Source organism: Pundamilia nyererei, unplaced genomic scaffold (genome assembly GCF_000239375.1).
Source record: "Pundamilia nyererei isolate P.nyererei 1_Seehausen unplaced genomic scaffold, PunNye1.0 scaffold00019, whole genome shotgun sequence".
NCBI lineage: Eukaryota > Metazoa > Chordata > Actinopteri > Cichliformes > Cichlidae > Pundamilia > Pundamilia nyererei.
Genome location: NW_005187420.1, coordinates 852,473 through 872,406, shown reverse-complemented (window position 1 = coordinate 872,406; position 19,934 = coordinate 852,473). Strand labels below are relative to the sequence as shown.

Below are 19,934 nucleotides of genomic sequence, written 5' to 3'. Positions count from 1 at the left end.
GTTTGAGGAGCACTGACTGTTTAGGAACCAGGTCAAAGCGCATGCGATTGAGGAGCTCATCTTCTTCCAGCATGACTGCAGCTAAAGGATACATCTGCTCCATGTCAAAGTGGAACTGAACACCAGCGGGAGGGTCGCGGAGGAAGTTCCTCTTGTCCTAGAATCAGCAACCAAAACAGCTCAGTTTCTACTCAAAGCATAATTTATAAATTTAAATAAGTAAAACAGTAGCCACAAAAATAGCTACCCATTCATACATTCGTACTATATATTGTGCATGATGCCTTTGCTTACAGCGGACAGAGCGAGAATCTGTTGCTGGATTGTCTCCTCTTCATTGTAGCCGACCCAGGGTGGCACTGCTGCTTCTACACAAACATCAGAGCATGTGTGCACACACACATTCAGTCATGTACCGTCAGTCATCAGTTCCAATCCTTATCTCTGAGATGCACACATGTACAAACCTGGCTCTCTGTAAATAGAAGCTGCTTGGCCAGTAAGTGACGTATGCTGATAAAATCGTGATAACATCATTTCTGCTGCCCCTCACAGGCGCAATGTAAAAATAAAGATTACACAGTTTATCCCAGTCAGGTCTCACAAGACTCCAATTTTAAACAAAGTGTGTCAATTTCAAAGTGTGAGTCTTATTTTCAGAAATTAATATTTGAACTTTTGATTGATATGTTTATTTTCATAGTGGTTCAATAATTGACTTTGGAAAACATTATGACTACACTTCATTCACCTTGTAGCACCAGTTTAATTCTTCATTGCTCAGATTCAATAAAATTCTGGAAATATCATGCAGCGATTTTGATCCATATTGACATGATAGCACCACACAGCTGCTGCAGATTTGTCACTGTAATCCCAAAGGTGTGTAATCAGCGTATGTGGTGACTGTACGAATCATTTGAGGTCATCAGTAAATAACATTCATGCTTTAAAGTCTGGTTTACCTGATTTCTTGGCCTTCTTCTCCTGGACAAATTTCTCTTGCTCTTTTTGGAAGTCCCCTAAAAATGTCTACACACACACACACACACACACACACACACACACACACACACAAATAAATAGATTGGAAAAGCTGATGAATAAATGGAAAGTGTTAACAAAGCAGGAAGTCCTGAAAAAGTTATGATAAAATCCAGGATTTTACTTGCATATGAAAAAATCTGGAAACTTTGATACAAATTTTAAACTTTAACACTTTTAGACTTAAAAATACTTTGAAATTTTTTTTAAGTAATGTTTAATCTATGGAAGCTTTATTTGCCCCAGATATTTTTTATTGATCAAACTGCCAAAAATAAGAAGAGGGTGTGTAGACTATATACAGCACAGTGCGCTTATGTGTATAATCAAACCTTTAAGTCCAGAGGCCAATGCTACTTAATAATAATACAATACTGCTTATCCAGGTAAGCTCAGGCTTAACCCCTGGGTTTTCTGTACTTTGAAGGTGGTTCACTTCTTACTCGGGGTAAATCGCTATCTGGAGCAAGTTAAGATCCAGAATAGAGATCAGCAGATATGAACTCACTGCCTACTGATTAATCAATTCTCCAGAAAATAGCATCACTATTCCTGGAAGATCCCTCAAACTTCTGTGCATAAACAGGAGTCTAAAGTTTTCTTCTATAGCATCTACTGTCTTTGTTTTCCTAATAAGAATCAGAAATAAATATTATAGATTTCTAGACACAACTTTATTCTTTTGGTTTTAATAAACAAACTATAAGTATTAATATCTGATCCTAAAATAGGACACCGACAGTGTACTTGCTGAACTCATATGAAACTTATGTAGACTAAGCCAATATTTGAATAAAAAAACAAACAAACCTTTACTCTCAAACCTTTAAAGTTTGCAGCTGAGAATATCAAAAATAAAACTGCTGGGAGAAGGTTATGCTCATCTTCTTATTAGACTGCCAGACAGTAATCTTAGGTTTCAGAGTTCTAGGAGAAACCCTGGGTTAAATTAGCGAACTGATAGCCAGCTTTGTGTGCCAGTTCGGGGAAAGCAAATACAGAAAACTGACCTACAAACCCACAAATGCACAGATGAACCCCACGCCGTTTTTAAAATCTGAAAAACCAGTCAAAAAGAATCTGAGAGCAACATGCCTTGTCTATGATGCCATCAATTTTTCCTTCTTCCACTGTCTTCTTGATGGTCTGGGCAGTCTCCACCATTGAATCAGAGATTTTCTTGGTGGCACTGGAAGCAAAACTGAAGATGTAACCTTCAAATGGAGAAAGAGTCTGTTAATAAAACCATTGCCACTGCAATAAAAGATACATATATGAGAGAACAGATTCTCCTGCAGTCATATTTGCTCTTGCTGGGAGTGAAGAACATACAAAAAAGATGAACAGGAAAGCCTTCAGGGTTCAACACAGAGAGAAAGACTAACGTCACGCTGAGTAACTTTGAGCACGTAGCTTAGAGTTAATTAAGAGTTAATCATCCAGATATGAGCTGTTCCTCACCGCCGAGTCCTGTGGACTGTTCCGAGTTTTCCTGCTCCGCCTCTGGTGTTCGATCCTGGTCAGCTGGCTGCTGTTTGTTTACCTCGGTTTGTGCTTCTACCACCTTCTCTTCCTGCCCCACGTTCAGCTTTTCCTTGTCAACCGACATCTCCGTAACGGTCGGGCCCTCCAGACCCAACCACGTCCCTAAACCTTTTAACATGCTGGTGGAAAAACACCGATCGATTAAATTAAAGATACGGAAAAACAATCTGCACGGACTCTCCTGACTATACAACCAGGAAATAAACTGACGTTTTCTTCTTCTGCGTTCTCGTGTGTGCACTTGTGCGATACTGCCACCCGGAGGCCAAATATGGGAAGTCTGGTTTGATGGGTTGTTGTTAGTGCTATGGTGGAATATATGAATAAAAAAAAGAATATTTATCAGTAAAAACTATCACAAAAGTGTTGCACGTTGAAAGATCTACACCTTTCCTAAAGTAGAAAGATGGTATGTCTTATAAAGTACGTGCTCATTGTTGGCAGTAGAGGAACTACTACGTTTTAACGCAACATCCAAAAGAAGCTGCAGGTGGCGGTAAAGAGCTGAGATTTGTTCCACTTTTTGCGGCAAAGCAAGATAAGGAGAAGGAAGATAAGGAAGATCGGTGAATTCCTGACGGAGGACTCGTACCGGTAATTTTGCAGTTGCTCAAAATTTTACATTATTATTATGTGTTTTATGTGTATTTATCTTGGGTATAGTTTACTACAGTTTATTACAGAAAGCTATGTAATCCCAGTCACGTGTCTTCAGCACGTTAGGAACCGCTGTGACTGACTGACTAGCTCTACCCGTGGGCTGTTTACTTGTAAGGGGACGAGTTTACACCACACTTCCTTTAAAAAATAAGGCATTTAAAAGTTCGTTAGTTTTAACGTACTTTTGATGGAGAAAGGAATAATAAATATTGTTAAATAAATGTTATTTGACATGTCAAGTAAGGATCGGCTCTAATGGGAAGGGTAATTTTTAAGAAGCGGAAGTGTGGGCTCAGTTACTCGTGTTTTGAGCTGATAAGACGTAAATAGACCGGTTGAGAGCAGTATCCGTTACCAAACGAAATAATAGAAGGGTGGAGCTTAAAAATAACTATTATCTTGCTTAATTTATTAGTTAGTTTTGTGTGCTATTTTGCTTTTGAGGTGCCAAATGAAGATTCTGATGGTGTTTGATTTTGACCACACCGTGGTCGATGCCAACAGTGACACTTGGGTGGTCAGGTAGGTCAAGAAAGTTTTACTTCAGCTCTTTCCAGGTTTCTTTGTATTTATCTGTATGTATTATCTTGACAAAGATTTTCTGTTCCACTGCTCCCGCGACTACTCTGTAATTACTGTTTTATACTAGGACCTTAATACACCATTAGAGAAACACTATAGCTGAGTTATCCTGATTTCTCTTATTTATATATTCCTTGTGTCAGGTGCCTTCCTGATAAGACACTTCCTGGCTCTGTGGAGAATTCGTACAGAAAAGGCTACTGGACTGAGTACATGGGCAGGGTGCTGAACTACATAGGTGAGTCTGTCATGCTGTTTGTTTTTGTTTTACTACTTCCTGAAATCTGCCTTCAACATTTTCTAATCTATGCCCGCAGGTGAGCAGAAGGTGAGCCCAGACAGGGTTCGCAGTGTGATGGAGACCATCCCCTTCACAGCTGGAATGACTGAGTTGCTGACATTTATAGCAGAGAATAAAAGTGCCATTGACTGCATAGTCATCTCTGATTCCAACACCTTGTTTATAGAATGGATTCTCCATGCTGCAGGACTCCAGGCGGCTGTTGACAAGGTTTTTACCAACCCAGCTAAGCTCAATGAGTTGGGCCACATTGAGGTGCAGTGCTATCATTCTCATGCCTGTGATCAATGCCCTGTCAACCTCTGCAAGAAAAAAGTCCTGGAGCTTTACCTTTCTGAGCAATCTGATGCCGGCGTGGAGTATGAGCAAATCTTTTATGCGGGGGATGGGGGGAATGATCTCTGCCCTACTTCCTGTCTGAGAGGCCGTGATGTTGTGATGCCTAGAAAGGGATACACTCTGGAGAAGCTGCTAGCCAAACTGGAAGGTCAGGAGGGCAACTTTTCTGTAAGAGCTAAAAACATTGCCTGGAGCAGTGGCACTGACATTCTCCGGGAGCTGAAAGCAAGCATGCAGTCAGAGCCGTGGCACATGAAATATTACAAATATTGAGCCTGCACTGCAGGATCCATTGTGCTGCCTGTATTCTTTTTTTTTCATATTATAATTCAAAATTTTAGAAGATTTTATGAAATTTTTAACTTATTTAAAACGACAGCATTTGCACATGTAAACCAGTCTTTTAAAAAGGGTAATTTGTCTGCAGGGAAATTTACCTTTATCTTTTATCATCATGCTCTTTACAATTTTTCTAATTTTCCGTGGTGATCGAAAATAGAGGCGCCTGAAACCACTAACAATACATAGGCAGTGTGTCACAACGGCAGCTTTTACATGTGCAGTGTATGTTAAATACTACATAAGAATTCAGTTAAGATTATATTTAGTATAGTATTCAAGATCTGTTGTTGGGGCTGATCCAAGAAGCAGAGATGAACCAGCAAGTTAACTTGATCTGATAACGTAGAAGTCAGGGAAATTTCTGAGCAGATTTGAGACATGGATTAATTTTAGTCCCAGAGTACAAGAAAAATTAAAAGATGTCTCCATTGAAATGTTTCTGGACTAGGGTTTCTAGAAAGGTTCATGTTAAAGGCATTTTGTTAACCTGAAAACCTTAAATCAGTGTACTTCATGCAGTCTGCACTATATCTAGCCACAGTACTGTGCAAAAATATTGAGCCACCCCTTATTTCTTTACATTTTGGTGGAAAGATAGAAAATTGGTACAGCAGTTTATTGAAACATGTGGAAACATGCATGGAAATTAAGTATATATATAACAAAAACAGTATTTTTCTACAGTTATAAACATAAAAAGTCAATATTTGATACGACCTTTACTTTTCAAAATTTTAAAGTTATTAATTGTTTTTATTTTTTATTTTCCCCAAACCATGAAAGAGCCTCCTGTTTTACACACTGACTGATGTGGATTTCTTCTAAAACACTTTGGAAATCAGCTCACTGGTACTATAATGCAAATTCATGCCTGTCAAACTGTGTCATCTTTGGTGTTTTTTACTACAGAAGTGGGGACATCATTGTGTTTTTGTGACAGGCTGCTAATAAACATGTGCTAATAATAGGCCAAAAGATAAAAATTTTAATTCGCTCTTTGTTTTGTGGGTCTCAACACACACTTGCTCAATTTCCCAACCTTGAATTAAGCCTGGTGATTAAACTCTTTACTCAGTGAAGACTTTCACTGATTTTCTTTTCTTTCTTTTTAAAATTTTATTCATTTTGTGAGCACCAGACTCGGTCTGTGTTTGGGAAACTGGCTGACTGGATATATGTTAATGTTTCCAAACCAATGAACAAACAATGGGTTCTGGATATTGCATTTAATTAAATTTGCTTTATAGTTTACAAATGTTAGTTGTCTCTTCACATTATGACCGAAAGCTTCTAAAGCACTCCTACTAACTTGAGTAATTTTTCTTTATGAATCTGAGAAAAACACTATACCAGTTCTTCCCTGCTATATTCTGTGTAAGACATTTTGATTTCTGAAAAGAAAAGCACTGATGTTACTGATGGCATTATGATGTGTTATATTTAAATGCTCCAGACAGTGTTACAGCATGCACCATACCAGGAACTTGAAACTGCCAAATGGCATGAAGTTGTCTGTCTTAGTGTAAACTGACTAAAAATATGTCTGTAAAAGGCACATTATAATGTAACTAATACATACTTTAAATAAGGTGCTTTTGTCAACATTTTGAATGTAACATTTTTACATGAACTTACCTCAGCTGATATCTGGTTAAGAAAGATTGAATACGTTTCAGCAGTTTTTCTACAGTTATTATTATAACTGGTCCTAAATGATTGTACTTGTTTAATGTTATTTAGCATTTAATAGAGCTGTGCTGCTCTATAGTTCTGAATCTTTCTGTTCTCCAGTATTGTCAGCTGTGTTTTACAGATCAGGTCTGTTTGATTTTTGAAAGCACGTTTGGATTAATGTGAGTAGTACATTAAATATAATATGAGTGCATAAACCACCACTACCCTATAAGCTACATGAACAATATTCCATGTTTGTTTTTACCACGTTAACTCTGAAGTATCAAACAGCCTCATTTAGGATTTTGCTCAGGTTTGTTGTGGCCAGTATGTATTATCTGAATAGACTATTCAGTTTTTATGTACAATTTCAACAGCCGTGCTCATGGAGACATATATATGTATATATGCATTGATTGACTTTCTGTTGCCACTGTCACAAGCCAGTTTGATAAAATAATATTGTGTGTTGTTAATGTGTAATTCTAATGATTAAATCAAATTAATTACCTCTTTGATTATTTTTTCTCAGGTTTTACTCAAATCCTTCTAGAGGCAAGTCTTACATCTCACCAGCAGTGATAAAATATTGGGGCCATATCTTTAAAGTATTATCTCCAATATATTTCCAAATGAATGTAGTGCAAATATTTTCCACTGCAATAATTAAGATGGTTTTGTAACACTGTGATGGTGAGGTGAGATTTCATTATATTGTGAGGTATTGCTTTAAATCGTGTTTCACAATGAGCAATTATACTAAAAATACTAAATGTAGTCCAATAGATTTTTGAGGGGTACTGACTATACAGACTCATAAATGGATGAAAACAAGCTTCTCGTTAGAAATATTAAATGAGAATTGAGAATGAGACAATTATGAGACTAATTAAGATTAATTGTTGTCCTAAAATCTAAAGTAATTTTACGACTCAGTGACAAATATAAAAGCTAGCTTCTAGACTCTCTAGATGAAAGGATAAAATGAATTGAATTTAACGACACATATACATATATACATACATATATACACACATATGTATGTATACGTATATACACGTATACACACACACACACACACACACACACACGTGTGTGTATATACACACGTGGATACACACACTACTGATGATGTGTCCCAAATCTTAATATGATAATCAAAATCAGATCTCTACCCCCCCCCCCCGCCCCCCCAAAAAATGGCAGATTAGCTTTGGTAAAAGACGGAAAGTTGAGGCACACAATGATGTGTGTTGCTGGTAAAGTAAAGTTTCTGGGCTGCCCTTCCTCATAACAGCCATCTCTCAAGATTCTCGCCTTTTAAAGCAATGCATTATCAAGGACTACAACATTTGGTTCTTTTTCTTGCCCAACACTAGCCCAAAATATTTAATCCTCTGGGGTCCAGGGTATAATTGACCATTTTTCACTATTTTTGAGGTTTCCTCTACATTTCACCTTTAAAAACTATTTACTTTGCCTTGTTTGTGTAACCGAGGACAAGGGATGAGTAAACGGGGCAAAGAAATAAATTGATAATTTATTTATTACATTAATTAGACATACAAATTCCCAGTTATTTCCAGACAGGACTTACAAAACATCCGGCTGATGCACATGAGACTTACCACACAAATGGTGCGAAAAAATAACACAACACTGCAAACCGTTACACCCCGTTTAGCGACACTGCAATCGATTTACCTGTGGCACGCACTGCATTCAATAAGATGCCACACACACTCCAAACATGCTAAACGTCACAAGTCTCACAATCTCAAAAAATCTCACGAAACTCACTCTCTATTGCTGTCTTCCTTTCTCTCTCTCTGGACTTCACTCCTAAAACTTCTCCGTGTTCCTAAGCAACCAAATGTCATGTTGCCATATTATTTTTGATTGGTCGACATGGTGCATTTTTCCACCAACACGAACGGGCTGTTTTTTGTTTTGTTTTGTTTTTTGCTTATAAGCAGAGAGTGCTTACTAGCGCTGTCCTTAGACAGTAAACGTGACAAAACTATTGAGAAAAAACGCCACGTATATATTGTTTATCATGACTATCAACATAATTTAAAAACTGGTATATATCACCTTGTTGCTTTGTCATCTTGAGGTGGTCATGTGATTGGCTTATCATGACTACTTTATTCTTCCTCTGTCAAAAAGCAGCACTCATGTGATTGTTTTGCCCCCTAGCTTTTGTGGTGCCCAAATTTATGCACCTACTTGATTTTGTTTAAACAATTATTGCACACTTTCTGTAAATCCAGTAAACTTCTTTTCACTTCTCAGATATCACTGTGTGTGTCTCCTGTATGACATATTTAACTGACATTTTTTTATTGTAACAACCAACGATTTATACGGGAAAATAATGGCTATTAACAAGGTTGCCCAAACCTTTGCATCCCACTGTGTTAGTATATTTTGTCGTTAGTATAATATGAAATAAATTCTACATGTGTCAAGTCGTGTGCCAACATTTGCTGTGTAGTAGAACTGAGACATTAGTCATTATAAAAATTTATTTGAAATAATATTAAAATTTACAAACAGAAAAACATTAAACATAAATATATAAAATATAAGAATTTACAGAGAGACAGGAATAAAAAGGACCCAGCTGCTCTCCAGAGCAGGAACAAGACTGAGGAGGAAATGCTCCGTTGAAGACTGGCGTGGCATCTTCAGGGACACCAGGATGGCCAGCTCCACTGCCGATGGACCGTCCTGGGACCTGTCCCTCATCTGCCTCGGAGCTGTCCTCCTCTGTGGGCCTGTAAAACAGCACAAAACACAAAGAAATGAGAAGGCTGCTACTACACTGTTCCAAAAAATAGTAATGTCAAAGTATCTTACTGTATATCTTACAGTTTTGTACTGTCTTTCTAGAATATCATTAAATTTACATAAGTAGACTGTGATTTTACATGTCAAAGGTAAAATAACATAACATCACTGTAAATATAGTAAAACACAATTTACTTGTTTTTTAAATATATTTATTTTGTACATATGCATATTTAGATTGTAAAAATACATTCAGAAATGTATCATAATTTCACAAATATTTGTCTGTTATGTGAGAGAATGATCTGTTAAATTCAAATGTAATACTATGGAAAATATATAAAATGATCGAAAATGAATGAAAATAATCAATACTTAAAGGAGTATTTCAATTATAATTTTGCTGAAAATTTCATGTCATCTTGGTCTGATTCAATGATTCAGAGATAACAAGTGAAAATATAATTAATAGGAATAAAAACTGAAAAAAACATATAAAACATTGCACGCTGTGCTAATTATATATTTTTAAAAATAAATGTAGAGGTAGGAATTGCAATTAATAAAAATCTCAAAGTATTCACAACATTCCTGAACAGAAATAGGCCTCTGCACCTGGGGTGAGGGTGTGGCCAATGACATGCCATTGGATGTTGGGACACATAATAACAGCCAATAACAGCATCAGCCAATGAATGTGAACTAACAACCACAAGGTCGTGGGTATGGCTGTACTGTAGGAAAAAATCCTAATATAAAAGTATTTTACTGTGCATTGTACAGTTTTATTCTGTTCTTCTAGAATATCTTTAAAGTTACATAGATACACTGTGATTTCACATTTCAAATGTAAATTAATGTTAAATCACTGTAATGTAATAAAACATAATTTTCATGATTATTAACTGTATCTGTCTGTACATATGCATATTTAGATTGTTAAAATACATTCACAAATGTATCATGATTTCACAAATATCTGTCCGTTATTTGAAAGATTGAACTGTTGAATTCAAATGTAATGCTATGGATTTGATTTGATTTGATATACCTTTATTAGTCCCACAAGGGGAAATTTCATAAGGCTGCCGACCTATTGCACGCAATGGCGGCGCCATCTTACCCTCCGACCACACATACATTACACAAAACATCACATGGGGAAGACAGGTCAGAGAGGTATAACAATGGAAAATGCACCACACGAGGAAAGATAAAGAGAACAGAAAAAAACACCTCTGCACATAGCACATGAAAAAACTCTTAATACACCAAAGAACACAAGTATCACATAAGTATTATTATCATTGCTATTTAGGACGATCGTGGCTCAAGAGTTGAGAGTTTGTCTTGTGATCAGAAGGTTGCCAGTTCGAGCCCCGGCTCAGACACTCTCAGTATTGTGTCCGTGGTCAAGACTCTTCACCTACCGCTCACTGGTGATGGTGCGATATGGCAGCCTCGCCTCTGTCCCAGGGCATGCAATCCATTATTATTTAAACTAACTGTATATTTCTGTACATTTACGTATTATGATTCATATTGCCACATTCATTGACCTTGTTTATAGGTAATTTCATTGTTTAATCACATTAACATGTTCCTAATTTAATGTTTAAAATCACTTGAAAAGGCAAAATCCCATGTAAAATTAGCGCAACAAACTGTACTGTCATTACTGGAAATAAATGTATTTTTACAGCTACCTCCGTGCAACTGATATAAGGTGCAGTAAGCTGAAGACAGCTTCAACCGTCTGTTTGTTGAAAAATAGTAACGCGACCGCACCGCATTTTCTTGTTAGTAATGGTAACGGCGCTGTACTCGTTACTGAAGAAAGTAACGCCGTTAGTAACGCCTTTACTTGTAACGCCATTATTCCCATCACTGCCAAAGCCATAAGCCTTGGTAATTTTAAAAACATGATCATTTCATTGCTGGAGGTGGACACCTTAACATGGGCCTCTATGGGGACTGAGTCACTTCTGGAGCCAACCTCAGGTTACAATTAAAGGAAATGTGTTTGGTACTGGCTCACTGGCTTCATTTTTCAGCCCTGGAGGTTGCTGCTTGGGTATTTAGAACTTCATGGTAGAGCTGTATTGGTTTGGTGGAATGATTTACCAAATTTAATTTAGGCTGCTGTTGTCAAATTTTGCTTGGAGCCCAGCCTCTGAGTTACTGGACTAGTTTGCACTGCCTCTGTCTATTTCTCTTGCTTGATTTTTCACTTGTTTCTCCAAAAAAATAAAAAATAAAAAAAGGAAGAAGAAGAATGAAAAAAAGAAAATTACAACACACTTGTGTATTACATCACACCTGGAAGGTTTTTTTTCCTCAGTTCTTGATCTGCTGTGCTTTGGATTGTGCCTCAGCGGTACATCAGTACGGATTATAGTGTCTGCCAAATGAATAAATGCAAATGGGCTGTTGTCACCCAGATTTCAATCAGTGGCAATGAAGGACTGATTTATCATTTCTATCCAGAGAGGCAGTTACATCCTGTGGAGATGCAAAGATATTCCTTCCTAAGACTGAAAGCCCCCCACACATCAGTAGGTTGGCACAAATGCATCACGGTTGGAACATAGATTTAGAGTATGAATCAGGGCCAACAACTCAATTGCACTTGTCTAAGATCTAACCTGGTATTACAGTCCAAGACAAGCAGGCTTTGTTTACTCTCTGAATTCACTCTTCAGTAGCAAGAGGGTTTAGATGAGGATTTTTGTATTAAACGAAGATGCTTAGAAACAGCCATCTTGAATACTGAAGCTGTCAAACTTGGGTACAAGTTTTCTGAATTTGGACTATTTTCCTTGGAAAGTTTGGCAAAAGATTGTTCGGAAGCAGTCAGTTTCATTCCAACATATGATTTTTGCATCTGTAACTCATTTGGTATGCATAGTAAAGGAAACTGGATGCAAATGGACCTGCTTTCCCATTTTTCTTTCACAGCAATACAACCAAAGTAGGTCGTCTTGCATGTTTTAGAGTTGGGAGACCTTTTACACCTTTCAGGATTCCTCTCCTGACAAAAAAACAAAGAAATTAGTCTCTCCTTCCAGGATCAAAGCAGGGATCCTTTGGTTGTTAGAGGAATGTGCAAACTGCTACACAGTGGAGCTGTTAAAGTAACTATCATGCAGTAAAAACAACAATAACAACAAAAAAGAAACCCACAAATAATATAAATGTGTGGAAGTAAAGGGCAGGTCCTCTTCACAAAAATGTAATCATGAGATTGGCATTTAGAGGTTAACTTTCATAAGAACTTCTCAAATGTGTACAAACATTTTAGTTTGAAAGTAAAGATGTTATTTACTTCTCTCATCCAAGCTGCTGGGGGCAGACGCGGCGCTTGTGTTGGCCTTGGGTGACTCGTGTCTACTCCTCCAGAGTCAACATAACCTTGCTGAACGTGAAAAGCTTGCTAAGGGCTGCTGACCTACTGCAGTTTTGAGCAGTGAAAGGGGCCTGAGAGGCCCTCCTGGTTGTGGACAAGTGCTTCAACATGCTAGCATTCTCTCAGCTCTATGCGCGCCCTCCTGCTGATGAAAGAAGCCCACAGGCTGCTAGCAGGCAGGTCAGAGATCAAATCTCTATTCTGCTTTTCTCTCTTTAACATTTTGTCAGGTGTTGAAATTATGTAGCAGATGGATCTTTTGGTTTCAAGGGCAACTATATATAAGAAAAGGTGTAAAGTTTCACAGTGGATTTCAACCACCATAATATTACCCACATCCATGTAGCTGTGTTAGCAAATCTAGTCACAAAAAACAAATAGAAAAGACAAACTTATCTGAGATTTGTTTAGTATTAAGTGCCTGCTCTTGACTGTATGTGCAAAAAGACACATTACTTTTAATTTAACCTTTTTATTAAAATAAATCTATGATTGTCATGCTGTTGCTCCCTGCAGAGTATGGGATGTGCCTGGTGTCTTTGAACAGCAGGCTGCGCATGGTAGGGGGCCAGACCACCCTCACTGAGTGCTTCAACCCAGACACAGAAGAATGGATCCCACTTGTCAGCATGAAGGAGAGAGGGGTAGAGTGCAGGGCGGTGACCATGCTGGGCTGTGTGCAAGTCACAGGGGTTTCTTCCTCCACTAAAGGGACCTACCTGCAGCGCATAAAGAAGTATAACCCTCATACACAGATACAGAATATGAGAAATTGTTAGAGATGTGCCTGGAGTGTAAATTTGCATGGCTGTATCTGAGTTCATGATGGTACATTATGTGGATGGATCAGACCATACTGAATTGCAAAAAAAATGTAAGTTTAATCAATCATGCACTTACATTTCAATTTAAAAATGACAAATATTAATAAATGAGTAAACCTATTTTTCACTGGATTTATTTTGTATGATCAGTGATGGAAAAGAACAGATCTAGGAAGCACAATGTGTCTGTTGGACATTGGTCATGGTTACAGCAAAGTAAAATGATTGAGACCACCGGTGAAAACGTATTCCTTTTTTATGTAATTTAATTTGCTTAAATGAATATGGCTCATATTTAATATTTAATAATTCATTATGATTGAACATTTAATTATTTCTGAAACACTGCATAAGTCAGAGAATCCCAATCAATCTGTAGTTTTATTTGTTCTCTGTCTCTCTTTCTCTTTGTGTGTGTGGCTGGGTGGGGCTCGCTAAGGTACACCCTGCTCTGTAGAACCTGGTTTAAGTTAAAAAATGTAAAGGGACATCATTAAACTGGGGAGGTTTTCATGAAAGGACACCTGAGATTAAGTATGAACTCCAAAAACACAAGCAGCACTGCGCTTTGTGCCTCTACAACACTGCTGAGAAAAGGTTTTGTGGGCGGATGACACTATATTAATGACTTCAGGCTCTAAGGTGATGGATGAGCATCAGGATTTGAAGCATGCTTGAAGTGTACAGTTTTTTTTAGTGTCTCAAAAACTGGATGGATTGTGCTTCGTTTACCCGATGATGACCTCTCATGAGTCCTTCCATTGAGGCATTTCATTGTCTGTTCTTAAGCTGCTTTCTTTGTTTTCTGACCTGGAAAACTCAAGCACTTGAAATGAACTGGACCTCTTTTTGGTTTATGAAGGCATGTCACCTCTCATCCAAGAGGCTTTTCAGTTCTGATGCACTAAAAGTGTTTAACCCTTAGTGGGCTTGTCCCCTGGGAGGTGGTGTTGAGAGTGGTTAATCCACTCTCCAATCCTCTGCTCATAGTAACTTACATGATGGGGGTGGAGTAGGGTAATGTCTCACAGTGGATTCACACCTTGGCCCGTGCGACATTAACAACTCACACCTTGACTCACAACTTGACTCATGTGACTGCAAACGTCTTACATGATTACAGGGTGGGTCATTTATTCTCTGGACCACTTCTGAGGGGACAGCTCCAGTTGTGGTTACACACCTGTGACTTTCAGTCAGTTTTTACTGGGTAATAGTTAGAATGTATCTTTATTTTGAACTTGTTAAAATAGTATAGCAACAACAACAGAAAAAAAGGAGACAAACAAATAATATATCAATATAGTGCCAAATAAATATTGTGAACACGGTAAACAATCTATTTAGTTTGGCAATATCAGTGATAGCATTTTAGCAGAGTTAGTATGTTAGCATGCTAATATGAGCTTTAAGCTAGAAGTACAACACCCTCTAACTTTGTCACATTCTTCTTTTTGAAAGAAATAAAAACTGCAATTTATTCATTTTTTCTTAAATTTTTAAATTCAGAATTACTCATAGTTATGGCAATTGTAAAAAGAGTGAGTTCCAGATTGTCTGATTAATTGATAATCTGTTTTGAAATAGAATTAGTGCATGTGAAATTGCTAGTGCTGGATATTTATATAAATAAATCTTTTACTATTAAAGTTTGCGGTGTTTTAAACTATAGAAAGAGGAAGCAACTAAAGTGTGACACATTAATTATACTCAGTGACAGCAAGTCTGGCATTGGCTGTAATAAAGCAAATATGCCTTTGTAAATCATGTGAAACCCTATTAAGTATGTGCAGAACTCAGTCTGAACTAACATGACAAATGCTTACCCTTTTCTACCAATTACTCCTACGTCCATGCCCATTGTTCTCTTTGACAATAATGGCCTAGATCTAAATCTCCTTGACCCATTTAATTTCAAGTTCCATGCAGGACTGCATAACTCTGCTCTTTCTTGCAAGTTTGGTGCCCTCTGCAGCATTGTCGGCGTGGGTTCAAGTCAGAGTAATGAGCAGAAGCTGCCAAGTGATGGCAGTGTTGTTCTATATTGAGTAGACTTGAAAAGCAGTAGAGTTTGTGAATAAAAATGGCTCTTACACACGCTTTTGAGATTTTCTTACATTTTGAGACCAAACTCAGAGGAGCTTTGCTCTTGACAAGCAAGGACATGAACAATCATAAAATCAATGAAAGAGCTGATGGACAAGAAAGTCGTGGTGAATTGCCTTTGGATGTAGCCAGAGTGAGTGATCATCCCTTATCAGGTGTGTGGTGCAGGATAAAGCCTTCTCATTTAAACTGTGTTACTTGCAGAATACAGTTTTCCCACCCTGTGAAAGCCAGAAACCATGCAGAATTTATCAAACCCTCAGAACATTTTGTCAAGTTACCCTTGAGGAAGGCTGTTAATCCTCAGCAGTAGTTAATATAGCACACTGCAATGGGGATGGAACCCGTGTTATTTTATGCTTTCATATTAATGTAACAGTTTCAAATAATTTAGCACTAATATCAGCCCATAACAATGGAAGACAATTAAACTGTGTGATTCTGTAGTTGCACATAGCTGTCAATAGAGGTTGATAGAGGTCAATGTGACTAACAGGAAAATGAGGAGGGCATTTCTTTAAACACCCAGCATATTCTGCTCCTGTTCCTCCCTTTCATCCGCCCTCTCACCCAAGTTCTGCTCAAAGCCCCGATTCTTGTTGTTTTCGCCCACTTAAAGCCGATAATGAAATGTATGCACTGGGTGATGCAGGCGATTTATCAGAGCAGATGTGTATCTAGGTGAGTGCCAGACCAAGTCTCTGGTGCACAGCGGCCTGACAGTTCAAACTCCACACCGGCTTTAGTAGGGAAGCCTCGCCTCGCCTCTCACCCAAGGGTTGTCATTGCCAACGTATGTGCCAGCCAGCCTTATTACAATTAATTAGCCGATGCTGAAATGTTCTCACACTTCAGAAGCGATCATGTCTCATCTTGGCCAGCGAAAAGGCTGCTGGTGGGCTGTTGTCATGTTGGCTGGCCTGATAAATCTGGGATGACAATATACTAGCAAATCATGTTTTTTTATAAGACCACTTTAATCTTCATGTGATATTTTACTCTGAACTAAGAATATTACAGCTGTTGAGAAGTTGGATCGCTTTTTCCCCGGGCACCTTATGATATTTTCCTTCTCCTAAGTTAACATTATAATATTAATCTTATATTTGCATGAATATCTCGCATGTTAATAATAGTATCCAACTTTAATATACCACTATTACAGTTGCGCACAATGCATAGCAGGGAATATATAACCTATATAGCCTGAATTAATAAAAAAATTGTTTTACAGATTCTACATTATATTCATTGGCTAATTTATTTGATCCCGATCACGCTGCAACGTTCCATAAATCCTTATTAGATGTTACAGATAAATTTTGGTTTCATTCTTCTAAAATGTGTTTGTTTACAACAGTTTCTCTTCCTGAGGGCTACAGCATTAAATCTGCTAGTGTGTTAGTGTGTGACTGAATATTCCATGATGTTGCCTGCATTATGTTGCAAGATTAATTGTAACTTACAAGCTGGGCGTAATTCAGTCCACTCTGTTCATCACACACATTTTCAAACTGGCAAGAGCAGATGCCTTACTCAGTTGATTAGTCAAAATGGAAATGATGCTAAACCACTATTAGGTCCATTGCGTGGGACCTGATGCAGCTGAACTTGACTCTTGTACATTGCTTGCCTAATGAGGTGTCTAGTATTCACAGATATAAGCTTTACTTGTAAGTCTTTGATTGGGAATTACAGTAAGTGTTATTTCATAGTGTTTCTGTGAGAGGTGTCGTTGCTTCACAGAATATTTTGACCACTTTCTGATTGAGGCAAAAATGACCCTTTTTTAACCATGAAGTAGTAAATTGATAATGAAATTTTCACTTGCTGTAGGTAACTGGTGTCAGAAAATAGAACATTATATGCTATTATTTCTTTTTCTTTTGTCTTTTTTTGTTTAAAGCAAATTTGGTTTTATACATATTGCAGCAGACAATATTGGTGGATGAGACGTGTGTGCAAAAAAGTGAAGAAAAATCCTGAAAAAGAGAGATATTGGTTTAATTTATCGGATGTGTACACAAGTGGTCTCACAGCAAAATGGCATACGTTCTTGAGTTTGTCAAAATTCCTATTCCGAGATTGTAACTTTACCGTAATCGCTTGCCAGTCTCATATTTGTGCCATTTCCAAATTAAACTTTGATTCTCAAATGCAAACAACTACAGAGGCCCCACTGAGAATTAGAAATGGTCAAAATGTTTCCTGCACAAATAAAGTGATCAGCTGGTCATGCAGATGTTACAACAAAGAGTAACGTTATTAGTTAGCACTAAGCTAGCTAGCGAGCTAGTTGAAGTCTAAAAATGAAATATTAAAACAAAGAAACAACTAAATACTAGGAAGAGTTAGTCGACATATTTGCCACTGCATGGCTAGCTGCAGAAGTATCATTAAAGTAATGAAGACAACATATTTGAGAAGCTTTGGGTGAGGGGTGGTTAAATAGATACAAGACAGTCTTTGCGGGTCAGTCATTGGGGAACACCTACACACCTGTGAGTAAATGAAGGGCAGACCAAGCTCATCAATTAGGACAAAACTGGAGCCGACAAAGAGATTCAGATGGCTCTATCCACAATGAAGTTTGTAATTAACATCTTGCTCTATGATTTGAAATATTTGCTACCAAAATGTCACAATCAAATCTGATCAAATCTGTACACCATAAGGTTTTAAAAACTGAGCAGAAAAAAATGTTAACAGAACAGTGGCCAATTTTGAAAGGGACTCAACAAATGAAATAGAAGATTAAACACAGAGGCAGGTTCACGTGTTGTCAATGGACTTCAGGACTTTCAAAACGACGTTAAGAGAAAATACTAGTAAAAAAGTAGTACATGCAAAGAAAGCTTGCTAGTCAAGGCACTGCTCTTTTATAAAACTCCCATTTCTAATCTCTGAGAAGACTGTGTACTTAAAAAAAAAAATCCAGAGCTGTAGAGACATAACACACTTTATGACCTGGCTCTTTTACTTAAAATGAATTCCTTTATGAAGCTGGGATCCTCAGTCAGAGGTGACTTTTATATGCGGTGCTGAAAGATCACAAATCATAATTGGACCTCATCTCACCAGTCTCATCTGAGGAACCAGACAATGGTGATGTGGCAGAGAGCTGATGGGAAGAGAACAGCTTTATCTCTCCAGCACTGCCATTAGTCTCATGCATCTTCACAACATCTGTACTAGATGAACACAGAGATGCATTCAGCCTGTGGTAAGGGTAGGTTTTTTTGCCCATCCTGACCCCCGCTGTTCATCCGCTGACATCAGTGTGATGAACTGCCTGTCAGTGAGTAAAACAATTTGCTTCTAAAGGATGTGTTTGTGGAACTATGTGTGAAAACTGAAACTATTATATTTCTGATGCCTTAGTTTTTTTATGCAGCTGAGCAGAGACTGGAGATATGTGGGCCAGTTGTGCAATAAAACACCACATTGTTGTTATTTTGTGGTTAGAATTAACCACTGCTCATTTCTTGTCTCCTATCAGATACTATTGAGTAATTTAAGGTACTGGCAATCTCCTTCCCCCTTCATTTCCTTCTCTGCAGGCTGTCATTTACTCTTCTCTCATCTCTGAACTCATAATCATTGTCACTCAACACAACTTCACCTTGACACATAAATACTTGTATTTTATTGTGTGCGCTTGCCATATTTGCAATACAAAAGCGTTAGTTTAAATAGAGTGTTATTTTAAAAAGTGTTGATCCTAGAAACTGGTGTCAACATTGTTACCATAAGTTATCAACCCTAAGGCTAAAATATACAGCTTAATAATAGGTTTGATAATATGAAAAATAAATACTCTGATGAATCAGAACTAAAGTATTCCTCTTCAAACATATTCATTGCCAATGATTTAAATAACTGGTCATGGAAAATAACCTTCTATCATCAGTGGTTTTGGGTTTGACAATTAAAAAAAGGTCTGTTTGAGTGGTAGCAAAGACTATTTCACAAAACCTTGATGGGAAATTCTAAAGCAGCTTGAAGCACCCATATATTTACCTTTCTTCTGTTTGTTGCTGGCTGGGTAGTGTTCAGAGCTTTTGGGGAATAGAAAATACAAAGAATGAGCTTAAAGTCCAAAATTTTTTGTTGATGCAAAACAAGGCGTTAAGTCTCTGTGGGATCGTCACTATAAACAACTCTTTGTCATTATCGTATACAGGGAGTGCAGAATTATTAGGCAAGTCGTATTTTTGAAAAATAATTTTATTATTGAACAACAACCATGTTCTCAATGAACCCAAAAAACTCATTAATATCAAAGCTGAATGTTTTTGGAAGTAGTTTTTAGTTTGTT

At 37.6% G+C, this 19,934-nt stretch overlaps 2 protein-coding genes across 2 annotated transcripts in view; one reads left to right on the top strand and one right to left on the bottom strand.

The window, feature by feature from the left end:
• The window catches only part of syap1 (synapse associated protein 1), an 11,328-nt gene extending 3,017 nt beyond the window's left edge, over positions 1-8,311 (bottom strand). The window contains exons 1-6 of the mRNA XM_005726315.1: positions 8,288-8,311; positions 2,506-2,708; positions 2,140-2,258; positions 966-1,032; positions 295-368; positions 18-157 (exon numbers count right to left, since the gene is read on the bottom strand). Of these exons, the coding sequence (XP_005726372.1) occupies positions 18-157; positions 295-368; positions 966-1,032; positions 2,140-2,258; positions 2,506-2,707 (602 nt within the window). The 5' untranslated portion in view covers position 2,708; positions 8,288-8,311. The remainder of the gene's footprint in view (positions 1-17; positions 158-294; positions 369-965; positions 1,033-2,139; positions 2,259-2,505; positions 2,709-8,287) is intronic.
• On the top strand, positions 3,044-5,473 carry phospho2 (phosphatase, orphan 2). The gene is made up of 4 exons (XM_005726314.2): positions 3,044-3,183; positions 3,694-3,771; positions 3,975-4,069; positions 4,149-5,473. Exons 2-4 carry the CDS (start codon positions 3,701-3,703, stop codon positions 4,742-4,744), a joined length of 762 nt encoding a protein of 253 aa, XP_005726371.1. The 5' UTR covers positions 3,044-3,183; positions 3,694-3,700; the 3' UTR covers positions 4,745-5,473.
• Positions 8,312-19,934: the final 11,623 nt, after the last annotated feature.

Excerpts from the sequence above, each read along its gene's own strand:
- phospho2 (XM_005726314.2), top strand. The coding sequence starts at position 3,701 with ATGAAGATTCTGATGGTGTTTGATTTTGACCACACCGTGGTCGATGCC. Across the intron at positions 3,772-3,974 it reads AGTGACACTTGGGTGGTCAG|GTGCCTTCCTGATAAGACAC; the intron begins GTAGGTCAAGAA and ends TCCTTGTGTCAG. Across the intron at positions 4,070-4,148 it reads CAGGGTGCTGAACTACATAG|GTGAGCAGAAGGTGAGCCCA; the intron begins GTGAGTCTGTCA and ends CTATGCCCGCAG.